This window comes from Schistocerca cancellata, chromosome 4 (assembly GCF_023864275.1).
Source record: "Schistocerca cancellata isolate TAMUIC-IGC-003103 chromosome 4, iqSchCanc2.1, whole genome shotgun sequence".
NCBI classification, from domain to species: Eukaryota; Metazoa; Arthropoda; class Insecta; order Orthoptera; family Acrididae; genus Schistocerca; species Schistocerca cancellata.
Genome location: NC_064629.1, coordinates 50,391,884 through 50,410,857, shown reverse-complemented (window position 1 = coordinate 50,410,857; position 18,974 = coordinate 50,391,884). Strand labels below are relative to the sequence as shown.

The 18,974-nt window shown below is 41.5% G+C and overlaps 1 protein-coding gene across 8 annotated transcripts in view; it reads left to right on the top strand.

Moving 5' to 3' along the window:
• Window positions 1–18,974, top strand: part of LOC126183193 (phosphatidylinositol-binding clathrin assembly protein LAP) — a 179,313-nt gene that overhangs the window by 90,583 nt on the left and 69,756 nt on the right. For all 8 annotated transcript variants that reach the window (XM_049924937.1, XM_049924940.1, XM_049924939.1 and 5 more), the window contains exons 2-4: window positions 8,058–8,200; window positions 9,176–9,251; window positions 17,048–17,150. In XM_049924937.1, coding sequence (XP_049780894.1) covers window positions 8,058–8,200; window positions 9,176–9,251; window positions 17,048–17,150 — 322 coding nt within the window. The remainder of the gene's footprint in view (window positions 1–8,057; window positions 8,201–9,175; window positions 9,252–17,047; window positions 17,151–18,974) is intronic.

Genomic DNA, 18,974 nt, shown 5'->3' with positions numbered 1-18,974 from the left:
GGGCTTCCCAGGATTTGCTTTCTGTATCCTTGTAGCACTTTTCTGTTACTCTTTCATGAGTAGACATGCGCCGTAGGGTGGTGGTTTTTTTTTTTTATATAAGGCCTCGGGAAAGTACGGGGTGGGCTGCAATCTCAAAGGGTGCATGGCAAATACAGGATGTGCTTGGATCAAGGAACAGTCGGAACTGTAGTTGTAAATTGTTGTAGTTGTGCTGGGAAAGTCCCTGAGCTTCAAGCGCTAATAAAAAGCACAGTAGCTGAAATCGTTACAGGTACAGAAAGCTGGCTAAAGCCTGAAAAAAGTTCTGCAGAAATTTTTACTAAGTCTCAGACGGTTTTCAGGAAAGATAGATTAGGCAGAATTGGTGGTGGAGTGTTTGTATCTGTCAGTAGTGATTTATCTTGTAGTGAAGTCGAAGTAGATACTCCGTGCGAATTGGTATTGTTGGAGGTTATACTTAACAGCCCAACTAAGTTAATAATGGGCTCCTTCTACCGACCCCAAGACTCAGATGATATAGTTGCTGAACAGTTCAGAGAAAATTTGAGTCCCGTAACAAATAAATACCCCACTCATACGGTTATAGTTGGTGAGGACTTCAACCTTACCTCGATATGTTGGCAAAAATACTTGTTTAAAACTGGTGGTAGGCAGAAAAATCTTTAGTGTTTGTCCTAAATGCTTTCTCCGAAAATTATGTCGAGCAGTTAGTCCACGAACCCACACGAATTGTAAATGGTTGCGAAAACACACTTGACCTCTTAGCCACAAACAATCCAGAGCTAATAGAGCATCATGACTGATACAGGGATTAGTGATCACAAGGTCGTTGTAGCTAGGCTCAATACCGTTTCTTCCAAACCCACCAGAAACAAACGCAAAATTTTATTTAAAAAGCGGATAAAGTGTCACTAGAAGCCTTCCTAAGAGACAATCTCCATTCCTTCCGAACTGACTATGCAAATGTAGACGAGATGTGGCTCAAATTCAAAGATACAGTAGCAACAGCAATGGAGAGATTCATACCTCATAAATTGGTAAGAGATGGAACTGATCCCCCATGGTACACAAAACAGGTCCGAACGCTGTCGTAGAGGCAACGGAAAAAGCATGCGAAGTTCAGAACAACGCGAAATCCCGAAGACTGGCTAAAATTTACAGACGCGCGAAATTTGGCACGGACTTAAATGGGAGATGCCTTTAATAGGTTCCACAACTAAACATTGTCTCGGAATTTGGTAGAATATCTGAAGAAATTCTGGTCGTATGTAAAGTACACAAGCGGCTAGACGCAGTCAATACCTTCGCTGCGCAGTGCCGATTGTACTGTTACCGACGACTGTGCCGTTAAAGCGGAGTTATTGAACGCAGTTTCCGAAATTCCTTCACCAGGGAAGACAAATGGAATATTCCAGAATTTGAAACACGAACAGCTGCTAGCATGTTTCTCAAAAGTAGATACCTTAGGGGTTGCGAAGCAACTCGAATCGCTTGATACGGGCAAGTCTTCAGGTCCAGATTGAGATTGTATACCGATTAGGTTCCTTTCAGATTACGCTAATACAATAGCTCCCTACTTAGCAATCATATAAAACATATCGCTCACCGATAGATCTGTACCTACAGATTGGAAAATTGCGCAGGTCGCACCAGTGTTTAAGAAGGGTATCAGGAGTAATCCATCGAACTACAGACCTATATCATTGACGTCGGTTTGCAGTAGGGTTTTGGAGCATATGCTGTATTCAAACATAATGAACCACCTCGAGGGGAACGATCTATTGATACGTAATCAACATGGTTTCAGGAAACATCGTTCTTGTGCAACGCAGCTCTTTATTCGCACGAAGTAATGGCCGCTATCGACAGGGGATCTCAAGTTGATTCCGTATTTCTAGATTTCCGGAAAGCTTTTGACACCGTTCCTCACAAGCGACTTCTAATCAAGCTGCGGGCCTACGGGGTATCGTCTCAGTTGTGCGACTGGATTCGTGATTTCCTGTCAGGAAGGTCGCAGCTCGTAGTAATAGACAGCAAATCATAGAGTAAAACTGAAGTGATATCAGGTGTTCCCCAGGGAAGCGCCCTGAGACCTCTGCTGTTCCTGATCTATATAAATGACCAGGGCGACCGTTTAAGCAGTTCTCTTGGGTTGTTAGCAGATGATGCTTTAATTTACCGTCTAGTAAGGTCATCCGAAGACCAGTATCAGTTACAAAGCGATTTAGGAAAGATTGCTGTATGGTGTGGCAGGTGGCAGTTGACGCTAAATAACGAAAAGTGTGAGGTGATCCACATGAGTTCCAAAAGAAATCCGTTGGAATTCTATTACTCGATAAATAGTTGAATTGATAGCCTTGAGAATTGTACTAAGTACGTGGGTGTAAAAATTACGAACAACTTCAGTTGGAGCGACCACATAGATAATATTGTGGGGAAGGCGAGCCAAAGGTTGCGTTTCATTGGCAGGACACTTAGAAGATGCAACAAGTCCACTAAAGAGACGGCTTACACTACACTCGTTCGTCCTTTGTTAAAATATTGCTGCGCGGTGTGGGATCCTTATCAGGTGGGATTGACGGAGGACATCGAAAGGGTGCAAAAAAGGGCAGCTCGTTTTGTATTATCACGTAATAGGGGAGAGAGTGTGGCAGATATAATACGCGAGTTGGGATGAAAGTCATTAAAGCAAAGACGTTTTTCGTCGCGGCGAGATCTATTTACGAAATTTTAGTCCCCAACTTTCTCTTCCGAATGCGAAAATATTTTGTTGAGCCCAACCTACATAGGTAGGAATGACCATCAAAATAAAAAAAAATCTGAGCTCGAACAGAAAGGTTTAGGTGTTCGTTTTTTCCCATGCGCTGTTCGGGAATGGAATGGTAGAGTGATAGTAAGATTGTGGTTCGATGAACCCTCTGCCAAGCACTTAAATGTGAATTGCAGAGTAATCATGTAGATCTTAGTCAGGTGGATCTGAAACACTGTCAGTAAACGTGTACGTGACAAAAACAACAGTTTGACTAAGTAGGTAAATTTCTCGACATGTTGCCAGTGAACTGAAGCCTGCCACTCAGTGTAAATTTTAGTGCGCTATTTCTCAATACTGCAGTATAAGTGGCACAATGCAAATTAGTCCACAGTTCAGCCTGGCTCATTATTATTTCAAATTTAGGTGTTGCTTGCATTGACATTTTGTTGGAAGGAGGGTTGTCCACAGAATTGAACCAAACTGTGACACTATCCAAATAATCATCTGCTACGGGGAGATAAACATTAAATATCTGCCTTGTAGTAGCCACCTGTGATCAGCTTACTACTACTACTACTACTACTACTACTACTACTACTACTACTGGCAACTGTGAGAGTTGTTACCTCTGTGTGCTGCCATTGGTCCATAATCAATTACGTGATAGGTATCCGTAGTAACACCTCTTTCCTCCTCCTCCTCCTCCTCCTCCTACCACCACCACCACACCCTGTCTCTCACTCGTGCATAAACGAGGACAAAGTAACACTTGGAATGGAACTTTGATAAAATGTTTGGGTTTATCTTAACTAATGAGTGTAGGATTTCTGATTCAGGGAAATTATTGTAGTATGTTGTGATATCTAGGTACCAATGCATGTCAGACATGCAGCCCCATGGGTTCAGTAGGTAGGTGGGTCAGTAATATTTTGGACAGGTATCATGTACAGGTGTTGAATGCCTCAAATTGTAATTAAGGATTTTAGTCAGTTGTATTACAATGTTTTCAGCATGTTCAGCAAAATGGTGGGACCATAATAATCCTGTTCTCATCATTTTGTCATGTATCTTGCAGCCAGAACAAATAGAGGTTGCTATGCTCTTTGGTACATAAAACATTTTGTATTGAAACACAGTGTATATTAATGGATTGACAAGGTTAACTAGGTTCTAGTTTGACAGTGAGAAATGAGACTATAGTACAGGATGTACACATTATAAGCATCATCAGTCAAAAAAGTTGCTATAAATCTTAACACACAATATTCACAGATTAGAATTTCAAAAATAATTTTGTAGTCATGCATGTGCAACTCAACTTCAGTTGAGGCTTTGTGTTGTCACCTTTCAGTGGTCTAAATGTATAGAAAATGAATAATAGCAAAATAGACCTTACATTAAGAATTTACCTTTCCATGATTAAATCTGCTTCATGTACATTCTTAGTGCTGGTGTGAAATCCATTTAAATATCTTAAGTAGCAAAATCATAGTTTACATCTCCTATATGCATTTGAAAGCAAACTTCTTACATAACGAACTGAAAATATTTCATAAATTTGTTATAGAAAAGTTCAATTGGGGAGACACCTTATGGGTAGGTTTTTGTAATGCATTGTGGGAGTAAATGTCAGAGCAACCTATGGGACAGAAACTACCTTCTACAGAAGGAAGCTAACCATTACACATTTGTTGCTACCTCTTCAGTTTGTTACATGGTTATGTTTCTGTCCCTCTTTAACAATTAGAAATGGTAATCACACTGATATTGCTGAGAAATATGCTCTTTGGAGGTTTTTCTTAACAGGAATTTGTTAAACATGAAGAGTCTAGCAGGTGATTGTACCTTGGGCATATGTTTCGGGCTTCAGTGTGAAGTCGGCCCTTGTTTTGGTACCTCAGTTATCTTAAAGTGATTGGCAGTAATTATGGATTATTTCAGAGTCTGTGTTTGACACATTAGACATAAGAGAGATTAAGATACCTACTCCTTTTTGCACACTGTTTGATTTGCCCTCTTGTTTGTTGCGTATTCCTCAGATCATTTTACACAATTCGTGAGTATGGTATATTGTACTGTTGAAGATAAGTTGCCAGTTGGTTGCTGTAGGTCAACTATTGAATGCAAATGGTCAAAGTACGTTAATGTAATGTCGGCAAGGTTGAGACAGTGGCAGATATAGTTAGGTTCCTATTTCATCCATTGCGAATATCCTGACCACCTCCATAGCTGAAATGTCAGTGCGGAAGGCTGTGGATAAATTCCCAGTACCTCCTCAGATTTATTGAGGTAGAAAAATTGGGGCCAGGATCCTTTGTTTTGTGAGGCTAAATAAGAAGCTGCTTGAATAATTTACTAACAGAAAGAACTGGAGGATTAGAAACATGCTGATCAGATGCTCCACAGTTGCAGATCGTTCAGCCTTTCACTGCCCTGTAGGGAGCAGTTGGCCAGTTGGAACAGCCCTAAGATGTAATCCCTGAGTGGTCACATTCTATGTTCTATCCTGCAGTTCAAAATTATCTCCACTATCTACCTGAAGGATGTCTCGTTAAGTTTTGTGAACACAACATTGTAACTTGAAAGGTTTTTAATATGATCTCACACTGTAATTTTAATTGATCGAATTTGGTGCTGGACATTATTTCTGCATTGTGACAGCTTCTGTATCTCTCATAATGCTGGCTACAATACAATAAAAGCAAGCAGTCAATGAAAATGCAAGTTGGGCAATACACTTACAACCTTATCTGCAGAATGCCCATGTATGAGAGCATGGGAAGTGACCCTTGCTGATGAATTACAGTAAAACACAGTAATCTGATTCATGGGTGTAAAGGCCCATAGTGCTCAGAGCCATTTGAATCGGAATATTGGGAATAAGTGCAATGTAATATACATCAAATAAGCATAATGTTTCCGGCAGAATTGAAAGGCATACGGCGAAGAAATGAACTAAATAAAACTTTGTAAATATATAGCATTAACAAGATGATTTTTGGGCTTTCCCTACCACCACTCACCAGCTCATAATTTACAAACAGTTCTATTCAGGGAATTGCATGAAGCAGACAGCTTTTTGATAAGTTCAGGCTGTTTACATTTTAACACAAAGCAACAGAGATAAAAACACATGAAAGAAACATGATCTTAGGGGTGTGTACATGGACTATGATATTTTCAACTGATAATTTGTGCAGGAAAACGTGTAGTTCAGACTAAAGAAAGTGGTTAGAGATTAGTATGTTATGAACTGAGACATTTTATCTGGAAATTTCCCGTTATTTTAAATAAGTTAATAAATCACTTGGGGAAATGAGATATTATTGCAGTTCACTATGAAGAGTATTAGACATCTTTCTTTATACTATTTTTTCAGAAGTTAAAGATTCTGCGATGCCAACCTGTAAGGATGTAGATATAATTTATGGACTACCTTAGTTTATCCAATTTTTAATCAGAGTAGAGTTTGATCAGCTGTCGAAAAATGAAATGTTGCACCACAATTTTCTTCCTGTTCTAGTGGGAATTAGTTCATTCATCACTGTAAGAAATCACTAGTACTGGTGACAAATGTGAAAGTGTGTAGATTCGTAATACACACTTAAATATAATTTTTTAAGAGGGCCAGACAAAATCACTTGGAATTGTTTTGATTTTTACTAATGTCGCTATGTTCATGGTTTTTCACCATTGTTTAAACAATCACACTCCCATTTTCATCTTCAGATATCAGTTCCGTACAGTCTGACAATTTTGCAACGTGTCCTCAATGACGACGTTGATACACAAAGAACTTCTCTCAATAAACAAGGTCTATAAAATGTGTAAGATACTTTATAAACATATTCTAAGTCAACTTATTGTTCTTAAAATTGTCACTTAATGAGGTATTTTAGTTGGAGATTAGTCAGCATAAGCAGTAAAATTGACTGTGTCAAAAACTCAAATCTTCATTTACTACCAGTTAATGTTGACCATGTTAACCCTTAGTTATAGAACCTAAAAATTCTACTAACTGATAAACAGCATTTTTGCACATGGTAAAAATCTTTGTTTCAGAAAACCTACTTCTGTATTGTAGCAGTTCTCCTCTTTTTAAATTTGTTAGATTTGTATGCCTACATACTGTGGAGTCCAAGAACACTTATAAGTTCAGAGGACAAACCTGAAATTTTCTTTATTTCAAGTTATAAACAATATTGAATTTTTATAAAGGTAAATACTCAAATGTAAATGCATGGAATAAGTAAAATATTCAGATCCAGGAGTGATGGGCCCGAGTGAATTATTTGTATTTAGGTTATTGGTGTAGACTTTTTTTTGCCATGACACATTTCTCATAGCTTCATTATTCAGCATGTTACTGCACAACAATATTGTATGCACAATGGAGAATTTGTCCTTATAGGATGACACTATGCTTGACTTACTTACTGTAGGTGTTAACATAATTTTGATAGCAGCTTTGGTATGATAAGTGTCTTTCCTTCAATAAATTGTGGCACTGCCTTGGATTGGAGAGATGGAGATTGCCGACTCCTATCTGGCTTTAAGACTAAAGTTTTCAGTAGTTTCTGTATATCATATTATACCAATTTTGATGAGATTTCTTTGAGTGATATTTCAAATCTAGTCATTGTTGCCAAGTCAACTTTTGCTTTTTAAGCTCCCAGTCTTCCGTCCTGTCACTATTTAGTAATTATGGAACATAGAAATGCTCCAGTCGTTGTTTTGGTTGTTGTAAATTGGTTACTTTATATTGTTTTAAATTTGACAGTTTCATGAATGTCAAAGGAAATAAATTTTTTCCTTAATGTTCAGAGTCTCCATTTCCGCCTTTCGTGATTCGTTGCTCTACTTTGTCATTTAAGGACCTACTTTGTGTAATCATTAATGGTGTATTAAGAAATGAGATGCAGATACATCTCACTAGTTTCCCCTACGGTACTGTGATGTTCTTGTCTCACAGTGGAACAATTTTACACCTCCTCACAGCTGTGTCAACTGTTTCCAATATAAAACATACACAATACACACAGTAACTGCCCTTTCTACAGCGACTTCATTTCATTTTTCTAGTACATACATGTTAACATTAAAGTGTTAAATAGAAAGTTTTAACAAATGCTACTGACCGCTAAAAAATAGACTTCAGTTAAGTTATCTAAATGATCGTTTCCAAAATTGTATGTGTTAACTCAAATTTATTAAGATTTTGTATGTAGAATCAGTCTTCACATGAACATGATTAGTTAATAATAATTTGCATCATTTTCTAAATCTTGTTTTTCTTTTGTAGATCTGATGCACTGTACAAATGAACCAAATGTCTCAATACCACAGCTAGCTAATCTGCTGATAGAACGATCACAGAATACAAATTGGGTTGTTGTGTTCAAGGCTCTGATTACAGTACATCATATGATGTGCTATGGTAATGAGGTAAGTTCCTAAATGCAGTGGTGCAGCTTATTAACTTCTTAGTTATTAGAAGTTTTTGCAGATGATTATAGACAGAAATGGCAATTGGAAGATAACTTAAGTGTGTACACTATTTTCAGTAAATAGCCCTAGATCTGAAAATAAGTTGAGGCCTACAAATTAAGAGTGCTGACAAATAGATGGAGTTGTATGAATATTCTGATCACAGAATTGTAATGAATTGGTCAGTAATATGAAATTTGGGATTGTTTTCAAATTCAAATTTTGTGCATCACTTCCAAGACATTACTAATTTTGTCACTATTTTTCCATTAATCTTGTTAGCATATGGAGGACAATGTATGAAAGGGTAATAAATAGGTGAAGAAAAGTCTGAAGGATGTGATGTGATGTGCTGTTAGTGGGATACAGCAGTAAAACTTGACTACATCTGTGTTTCAGTGGAAGATTAATGCATTTGTTGAAAAGACTGTAAAACATACAGAATTGTTAGTTTTTTGCCAAGCTATTTTGCTGTTTCAGTGAGATGAAACTATTGGACATTACAATATCAATTTGAAAAGATATCCTTCTAGTTACGTTAAGCTAGTGAAAGATATCTAACAAGAAATGTTAACTGGCCTTACCTGAGCAAAACTGACATGAACTGTACTTCCTAACATTTTACTCTGGTATAGAAAATAATTCCAGCAGTACTAGTGGCACTATTCCAGCACATAGTTCCAGTGCAGAAATAAATTCTGGTATAAATTTCTATAAAGTGCTTTGGTATAAAAGTACCTGCAGAAGGTTACAGAATTTTTGAGGTGTTCAGTGGAACTAGTAAGATTTTTTTCTCCAAATGGGCAGAAAGCAGGTTGAATCTAGTTTTTGCAAACTAGATTGCTGCTGTTGCATTCAGTAAAATGTTGTAAATTAGAACTTAAATACTAAGATCATTACATTTGCATTTACTGTCTGTCCTGTACTTTTCAGCGTTTCACACAGTATTTGGCTTCAAGCAACAGTACCTTCCAGTTAAGCAATTTCTTAGATAAATCAGGGGTCCAAGGTATGTCTCCATTGCTTGATCTGTATTATAAAATAAAAATTAAATATTTTTTATTGAATGATATGTGCATTTGATGTTAAATAGTAGTGTAATTCATTTAGTTGGTTTGAGGTGCGACAGATGATATAGTGTTCTGTTTTTCTTTCTTGCTTACCAGGGGCACGGGTTGGTAAGTAATAAAACCAGTACACTTAAGTGACAGCAAGCTGACATACTCAAATCTGATTTGATGCTTACTAATGTGCAAAATACTGTTTATTATAGAGCAACAAAAATCATTAGGAGTAAATTAAAAACTGAGTATGTTAGAGTTAAAAGCCGACTGTACAAATATAGCAGACATCTTTCGCTCTGCAATTATTCACATTCTTAACACATTGTGGACAGTTCCCAAGTGTACTAACATTTTGCACATGATCTGTTGTGGCTGGATCTCGAGATAGTGTGTCCCCTTTTTTTTTTTACATGCTACCTGTACATGCCATCCACTTCAATGTATTTTTACCACTTCTCTATTTAGTTGTAGACACCATAAGTCAGTGTATCGAGCAAGATTGCCGTAATGTATTGTTTACTTGATTAGTATTTCAATTTTATATTCATATTTCAGATTGTTACTATTATTGTCTTGAAGTTCTTCCTCCTTTTAGAGATGACCCTGTTCAGAATGAAGGACACGGAAATACTTTCAGAGGTTTATGGTGTTTTTTTTATCATTCTTACTGAGGATGAGGATGAAGCTGAAGTGTGAATGAATATATTTATGGTACAGAGCAGGAGTTAGTGACAGGGACGTCATTAGACCTGCAGAGAAGTTTAAGGCAGCAGTATTTTTCAAATGATTCTGACAACAATAGGTGATTCTCTTCTTGTTAAGGATTTGTTTTGTCATAATGTTAATCTTATATAGATAGCACCAGTCACCCTTAAGCAACCCCCCTCCCCGCCCTGTGGGTTTGGGGTTTAGAATAGGCCTGAAGTATTCCTGCCTGTCGTAAAAGGCGACCAACAGGAGCCTCACGTTTTGGCCTTTGTGATGGTCCCCTGTTGGGTTTGACCTCCATTTTTCAAAATTTTCCTGAAGAGCGAGCAAATTCAGGAAGGCCGCCTTACATTGTGCATCATGTCCATCGTGCATAGAGACCTTTAGCCCACCTTCTCGTCATCGCATTTCAGTCTCTTGGGCGAGGAAACCTTCCTGGGTGCATTTTCCACCGTGCACTATACAGTGTCGCTATCTGCATTGACGATGACTGTGGACTTCTTTGCACCTCATACCTAGCACAGTAACCATTCTGTTGTGGTGGGTCTTCCATGTACCCTGTTGGTTGTAGCCCCCTGACCACACAGGGATCGCTCTGCTGATGTCAGTGCCGTTAGCTCCCCACGTATGCCAAGGGGTAGAATCCCTTCCCCATGAGGCATCGGAACTCGTGGCAATGGCCATCCTGCCAGGTGGCCTTTGCTGCAGCTGGCTGGTGTCCATGGAGAGGACCCCTGGTTTGGAGTGGGTGGCATCAGGGTGGCTGACAGGTGATGAAGTGAAGTGTAGTCGATCACCTCTTGCTGGTGGTGAACCACCAGCAGTCTTCAAGCATTCATGAGCTAAATTCAACATAAAGAAGTAAAATTCCAAATCGTTCCCCTCCCTGTCCACACCCTGAGGAACATCAGACGAAAGATGGCAGCGGATCTTATTCGCCCCGGTACTTTGTATATTTGAGAGCTGATGGGGAATCTTCCATGACAAAGCCTCAGTATTTTGTTGCGCATTTAGAGGAAAAGTTTGGGTAGGTGGAGGGATTGTCCAAAATTAGATCTGGGTCAGTCTTCACCAAAACGGCATCCTCTGCCCAGTCATGGACGTTACACGCTTGTGACAAGCTGGGGATTTTCCTGTAACCGTCTCACCCCATAAGAGCTTAAATATGGTCCAGGGTATCATATTTCACAGGGAACTTCTTCTGCAGTCTGATGAGCTGTGTGCCACTTTAGAGTGGCGAGGTGTAGATTTCATCCGGCATGTCCACCGAGGTCTGAGGGATAATCAGGTTGCCAATGGTGCCTTCATCTTGGCCTTGGAGGGTGATAAATTACCAGAGAAGGTCAAGGCGATGGTCTACCACTGTGACATGAAACCATATATCCCTCCCCCAATGCGGTGCTTCAAATGTTGGAAGTTCGGTCATATGTCTTTCCGCTGTACTTCCACTGTCAAATGTCGAGGTTGTGGATGCTCATCACATCCCAATACTCAATGTGCCCCACCTCATCTGTATCAACTGCACAAAGCACCATTCGCCTTGATCGCCTGACTGCAGGATTCTCCAGAAAGAAAGGAAAATCATGGAGTAAAAGACCATGGACCGACTGGCACTGGGGGTGGCACACTTCTTACTGGCAAAGGCAGAGATGTCTGCCTCTTACATACTGCGGCTGCCACACATTTCAGTGTGGCACATGGCACATGTTTGGCCATTGATATCTGTTTGCAGTCCTTGCCCTCTCTCATCTATCTAGTGGGGAGCACATAATGGCCTGTAGGGTAGTGGCCACTTCCCCATTTTCCTATCACTGCCCTGGCATCAGGCCCATGGACGCCTGCCGATATGGACTTCAAATAAGGTGGAATGGGAAACTTTGACCTCTGCTGTCACCATTGAATCTCCCCCACATGGTAACATTGATATGGTCATTGAGCAGGTAGCAATGATAGTTTCTGCGGCAGAAAGTGCAATCCCTCATACTTCAGGGTGCACCCGGTGAATGATAGTCACTTGGTGGTCGCTGTAAGTCACTGAGGCAATTAAAGAACTACTGTGAGCTCTACACCGGCATAAGCGGCACCCTTCCCTGGAGTACCTCATAGCCTTCGAATGGCTCCATGCCCCCGTTTGCCAGCTTATAAAATGATGGAAGTAGGAGTGGTGGTCGAGGCAAGTCTCGACCATTGGGTGCCGTATGCCACCTTCCCAAGTCTGGACAAAGATGAAACGTCTTTCCGGGTACCACACCCCAACAGGTGTCCCCAGTGTTACCAAAAATGGCATGTTATCTACCGACGCAAATGTGATTGCCGAGCCCCTGCATTGGAGAATTACCCCAGCCTTTCACTCAAATGGCAGCTGGAAGGGAATGTCATCTCATTCACTACACGCCACAGTGAATCCTATAATGCCACATTTACAGAGTGGGACCTGCTCAGTGCCCTTGCACATTGCCCCGACACAGCTCCTGGGCCAGATTGGAACCACAGTCAGATGATTAAACATCTCTCATCTTACCAAAAGCAACATCTCATCGTCATCTTCAATTGGACCTGGTGCCCTGGCGTCTTTCCATTGCAATGGTGAGAGAGCACAGTCATTCCGGTGCTCAAACCCGGTTAAATCCCACTTGATGTGGATAGCTATTGGTCCATCACTCGCCAACGTTCTTTGTAAGCTGCTGAAACGTATGGTATGTTGGTGGTTGGTTTGGGTCCTGGAGTCATGTGGCCTACTGGCTCCATGTCAGGGCAGCTTCTGCCAGAGTCGCTGTACCACTGATAATCTTATGTCCCTAGAGTCTGCCATCCAAACAGCCTTCTCCAGATGACAACACCTGGTTGCCATCTTTTTTGACTTATATAAAGCATAAGACACGACCTGGAAAGCATAAGACACGACCTGGCGACATCATATACTTGCCACATTGTATGAGTGGGGTAACCGGGGCCCGCTCCCAATTTTTGTCCAAAACTTCCTGTCACTTTGTACTTTAGTGTCCAAGTTGGTGCGTCCCATAGTTTCATCCATATCCAGGTGACTGGAGTCCCTCAGGGCTCTGTATTACATGTTCCTCTATTTTTAGTGGCCATTAATGGTCTAGCAGCAGCAGCTGCAGCAGCTGTCTGCCCTCCGTCTCATCTTCTCTGTCTGCAGAAGACTTCTGCATTTCATACTGTTGCTCCAGTACTGGTGTTGCTGAGCGTGCCTAGAGGGAGCCATCCACTAGGTGCAATCATGGGCTCTATCCCACAGCTTCCAGTTTACAGCTGCGGCCTTGTACCGTTCATCTGGACCCAGAACTTTACCTTAATGATGATCCATTCACTGTAGTGGAGACATTGATTATTGGGACTGCTTTTAGACATTCGATTTACTTGACTCTCACCTTCGTCAGCTTAAGCAGAAGTGCTGGCAGCACCTCAATGCTCTCCATTGCCTGAGCAACACCAATTGGGCTGCAGATTGCTGCAACTCTACAGAGCCCTTGTCCAATCCCAAATTGACAATGGGAGTGTGATTTATTGTTTGGCAGTGCCCTCAGCATAGCATTTACTAGACCCTGTGCACCACTGCAGGGTTTGACTAGTGACAGCTTTCTGGAACAGTCTGGTGACCAGCTAGACATGCACAACTGCTTGCCAGTTATGCAGCACACATCCATAGTTCTCCTGAGCATCCGAATTACTCTAATTTTCCAGTCCGCGGCAGTCCATCTTCTGCATCGGTGGCCCAGGTCGAGGCTAAAGATCGCAGTTCACGTGCAGTCCCTTCTCTCCGGACTAGTCCTTTCCTTTACCACCTCTACTTGCAGTCCATTCACATATGCCTCCATGGTGTACGCTCGCCCGCAGCTTCGTCTGGACACTTCACGTGGCCCCATGGACTCCATTAACCCTGCAGCTCTCCACTGGCACTTCCTCATTATTCTTGATGTGTTCTGGGTCTCTGAAGTGGTTTACAGCGATGGCTCGATGGCTGATGGTCGCGTTTGCTTTGCCTACGTTCATGGTGGCCATATTGAACAGCATTCCTTACCTGATGGCTGCAGTTTATTCACTGCAGAGCTGGTGGCCATTTTCTTGCACTTCAGTATCTCCGTCCGTGCCCTCGGGAGTCTTTTCTTTTACGTACTGATTCTTTGAGCAGACTGAAAACTATCAACCAGTGCTACCCTTGTCGTCCTTTGGTAGCGTCCATCCAGGAGTCCCTCTATGCCCTGGAACCGTCCAGTCATTGAGTGGTGGTCGACTGGACCCCTGGTCACATTGGAATCCCAGGAAATGAAATTGCTGACAGGCTGGCCAAACAGGCTACACGGAAACCACTTCCGGAGATAGGCATCCCATGCAACTGACGTGTGTTCATTAATACAGGACAAGGTTTTTCAGCTTTGGGAGAGAGAATGGCAAAGTCTCGGTACACACAACAAACTGTGAGCCATTAAGGGAAGTCCTCGATGAGGGCCTCTTGGAGGGACTCAGTGGTTCTCTGCCGGCTCCGCATTGCCCATGCTTGAGCAACTGACGGTTACCTCCTGCGCCGTGAAGACCCACCTCAGTGTTGGGTGCAGTGTCCATTGACAGTGGTCCATATTCTTCTGCTCTGTCCTCCTTTCTCTGCCCTGGGACTTCATCTTCAGTTCCCAGACTTATCATTGATTTTAGCAGGCAACGCCTCATCAGCTGATTTGGTTTTAAGTTTCATCTGTGAGGGTGGATTTTATCATTTGATCTGACTTTTAGTGCATCTCTTATGTCCCTCTGTGTCCTGCATTCTAGTGCTTTTTGGGTGGAGGTTTTCATATGTTACAGCGTGACTGGCTTTTCCTTTTTATTTTTGTGGTCAGCCAGCTGCTGTAATCTGCTCCCTTTTTTTACTCTTCTGTTTCGTGTATCTCTCTGTGTTGTCCTCTTTTGTTCTTTCCCTCCTTTCTTTCCCTCCCTCCCTCCTTTCTTTCCCTCCCTCCCTCCCTCCCTCCTTTCTTTCCCTCCCTCCCTCCCTCCTTTCTTTCCCTCCCTCCCTCCCTCCTTTCTTTCCCTCCCTCCCTCCCTCCTTTCTTTCCCTCCCTCCCTCCCTCCTTTCTTTCCCTCCCTCCCTCCCTCCTTTCTTTCCCTCCCTCCCTCCCTCCTTTCTTTCCCTCCCTCCCTCCCTCCCTCCTTTCTTTCCCTCCCTCCCTCCCTCCCTCCTTTCTTTCCCTCCCTCCCTCCCTCCCTCCTTTCTTTCCCTCCCTCCCTCCCTCCCTCCTTTCTTTCCCTCCCTCCCTCCCTCCCTCCTTTCTTTCCCTCCCTCCCTCCCTCCTTTCTTTCCCTCCCTCCCTCCCTCCTTTCTTTCCCTCCCTCCCTCCCTCCTTTCTTTCCCTCCCTCCCTCCCTCCTTTCTTTCCCTCCCTCCCTCCCTCCTTTCTTTCCCTCCCTCCCTCCCTCCTTTCTTTCCCTCCCTCCCTCCCTCCTTTCTTTCCCTCCCTCCCTCCCTCCTTTCTTTCCCTCCCTCCCTCCCTCCTTTCTTTCCCTCCCTCCCTCCCTCCTTTCTTTCCCTCCCTCCCTCCCTCCTTTCTTTCCCTCCCTCCCTCCCTCCTTTCTTTCCCTCCCTCCCTCCCTCCTTTCTTTCCCTCCCTCCCTCCCTCCCTCCCTCCTTTCTTTCCCTCCCTCCCTCCCTCCCTCCCTCCTTTCTTTCTTTCTTTCTTTCTTTCTTTCCCTCCCTCCCTCCTTTCTTTCTTTCTTTCTTTCTTTCCCTCCCTCCCTCCTTTCTTTCTTTCTTTCTTTCTTTCCCTCCCTCCCTCCTTTCTTTCTTTCTTTCTTTCCCTCCCTCCCTCCCTCCTTTCTTTCTTTCTTTCTTTCCCTCCCTCCCTCCCTCCTTTCTTTCTTTCTTTCTTTCCCTCCCTCCTTGTTTCCGTTTTGTGTTCTGTCTTGTCTGTTTCATTCTCACACTTGTGGCATTGTTTTATTAGAAACAAGGGACCGATGACCTTGTAGTTTCATCCCTTCTCCCCCCCCCTCTTTTAAACCAACCAACCAACCAACCAGCCTTAGGCACTGGCTAAGCTAGTGCCATTTTGTATATGCTAAACTTCATTGTAAAGCATATCATAGCAAGACTTCAGTGTAGTTTCTGCGTTTTGTATTGAGTGCTTTCACCAGTGTCTGAACATAATTGTAATTACCACACAGGTTATTCAGACATTTATGTTTGTGACTTCAGTGTAGGTATCTAATTTTTCCTTATAACGTTCAGAAATAGTCCTTTTTGCTTCAAATTTTCTACTGCTCATATTAGAACTATTTCTATTAGAACAAGATATTCAGTTAAGTCTTCCCTTGACATTAAAAAACTGAATTTCAGTTAATCCAATTATATTAATTGGATGGAATACTTAATTCAATGAATTGTACATAAACCTAGTATTAGGAATGAACTTGAAAATCCTCATGCAGAGTGTTGACTAGCTTAAGGGGTTAGATTAGTTTTTGTGCTCCTGAAAAACCATACCCTTAAGGGCTTAGATTGCTTTAAGTGTTAAATCATATGAAACTACAGTAGTTGGTGAAACACTATCAGAGATAGTTGCCGTGGGCCTGGCACAACTGCTTCACGGATCCAGCCACGTAATTTGATTTTGTACCCATCTTTAGTGGAATTCATGGTGTTATCACAACTTTACAGAAAACTATTGTTTCCACTTGCACCACTTGACATTTGCAAGCTGACAACAGTGCAGCAAGCTGTCGGTTATCTTTAACGAACTGAGCTCTTCCTAGATGTCATGTGAATGTGACTCCATTAATGTCTATATTGCTGTTCAGTTGTCATAAGATGAGATTTCGACACATGAAAATGGCTCCAATCCTCTTTTTTTTCTTTTTTTCTTTTGGGGTTGTTCGCAAAAAACAAGTCTTTACTTCTGGTTCCACTATAGGCTCTAAGCTGAAATATAAATGGCAAAGATTAATTTATTCATAATACTGTACATTTTGTGTGCTGCTGTCAGTTGATTTCCTGTATTTGACAATTTTCCCCCTCTTTTTTTCAGGTTATGACATGTCTCCATTTATTAGGAGATACGCCAAGTACCTGAATGAAAAAGCGCTTTCATACAGAACTGTTGCATTTGATTTTTGTAAAGTAAAACGTGGGTAAGTAATAAAAAAAATATTTCATTGAGTAGTTCTTAAAACATGCAAGTTGGTGAAGAGTGGAAAGGGGTACACAGTAGTTGATGGTTTAGTTTGTGTCAAATACATGACAAACTGTGCTAAACAATTTGTTAATTTGTTAGACTTCACTTGAAAATGGGGGGGGGGGGGGGCGGGGAGGAGGAGGGGAGAATGGGAAGTCTCGCTCTGCAATGTCTCGTTGCTTTATCGCAGCTCGAGCAGCACACTGTAGGTACCAAATAAGTAATAGTAGACTAAATGTTGAAAAGTGTAGGGGATTTTTGGAAAGGGGTGAAAATCTGAGCTACTCAAAGCTGGAGGAATAAAATGGCTAACTTGCAATCTTAGTATTGAAGATGCACGAGCTTTATTTGTGAACACAAAAGTCGAAGTGCTTTGTCCTAATGAATATGAATAGGTATTCTGGAAACTTCAGTTTCATGAATTCTGGGTGTCGATAGAGTTACTGAAACCAGTATTCTACCTCCAATTTGCTTCTTCAAATTAACAACTTCTGAACTACACTTACAATGCACACAAACCTTTTGTATAATATAATAGGTTAACGGCAGGCAAGAACAAGTTTAGTGTAGGTTGTAACTGCTTTTCAGTTTTATTCCACAGTTATCATAGAATCTTTTTCATTAAATTAATGACAGTGGCATTGACAATAAGATTTTCATGGAGAATGGTAACGTGAAAGCAGCAACATGAGAACCCTTACCTGGAACACATCTAATGCATACAGCAACCCATGTGAATACATAGATATAATTATTTTTCTGTGTGAACTGAAGGAGCTCAATCATCCCAAATCTTTGTTTGAAATACTCATTGTGTCCATGGTGTGATAGGCAACAGGCAAGCTATGTCAGTAATACCATTGAGGCAGCAATGAATGACAGTAGTAGTGGTAGGTGTTGGCAAAGAAGGCTGGAGACAGTGACTAAACTGTGCTCTTTGTATAGAGATAGTGACTTAACTTTCAAGCTGTGGCAAATGTTAGAATGTAGCACCATCTTACTATGGTCTGACAAAGCCCAGTATTGTTTGATATTGTTTATAATGTGGTATCTTGCTGTTCAGGATATGGATTCATTATTATACTCTTGATTTCTTATATGCCTGACATAGTTATAAATTATTCCGTATGTTTCGTTCACCTTTATTCTGATCCACTAAGTAATTCTGAAGACCTGGTAGGCACCTTTCCATATGCAAAATTTTTTTTTAATCTTCTGATTAGTTTGATGATGCGACCCACCACGAATTAGTCTCCTGTGCCAACCTCTTCATCTCGAGAGGCACTTGGAATACATCCAGCAAATAATTGAGGATGTAGATTGCAATCTGTATCTTCTTCTACAATGTTTGACCTCTACAGCTTCCTCTAGTACCATGGAAGTCATTTCCTGATGCCTTAGCAGATGTTCTATCATCCTGTCCCTCCTCTTTGTCAGTGTTTCCCATGTATTTATTTCCTCTTAGATTCTGCACAGAACCTCCTCATTCCTTACCTTATCAATCCACCTAATTTTCAACATTTGTCTGTGGCACCACATCTCACACTCTTCTGTTCCAGTTTTCCAACACTCCATGTTTCACTACCATAAATGCTGTGCACCAAATGTATGTTCTCAGAAATTTCTTCCTCAAATTAAGGCCTATGTTGGATACCAATAGACTTCTCTTAGCCAGGAATGCCCTTTTGGATAGTGCTGTTTTGCTTTTGATGTCCTCCTTGCTCAGTCAATCATTTGTGATTTTGCTGACTAGGCAGCAGAATGCCTTAACTGCATCTAC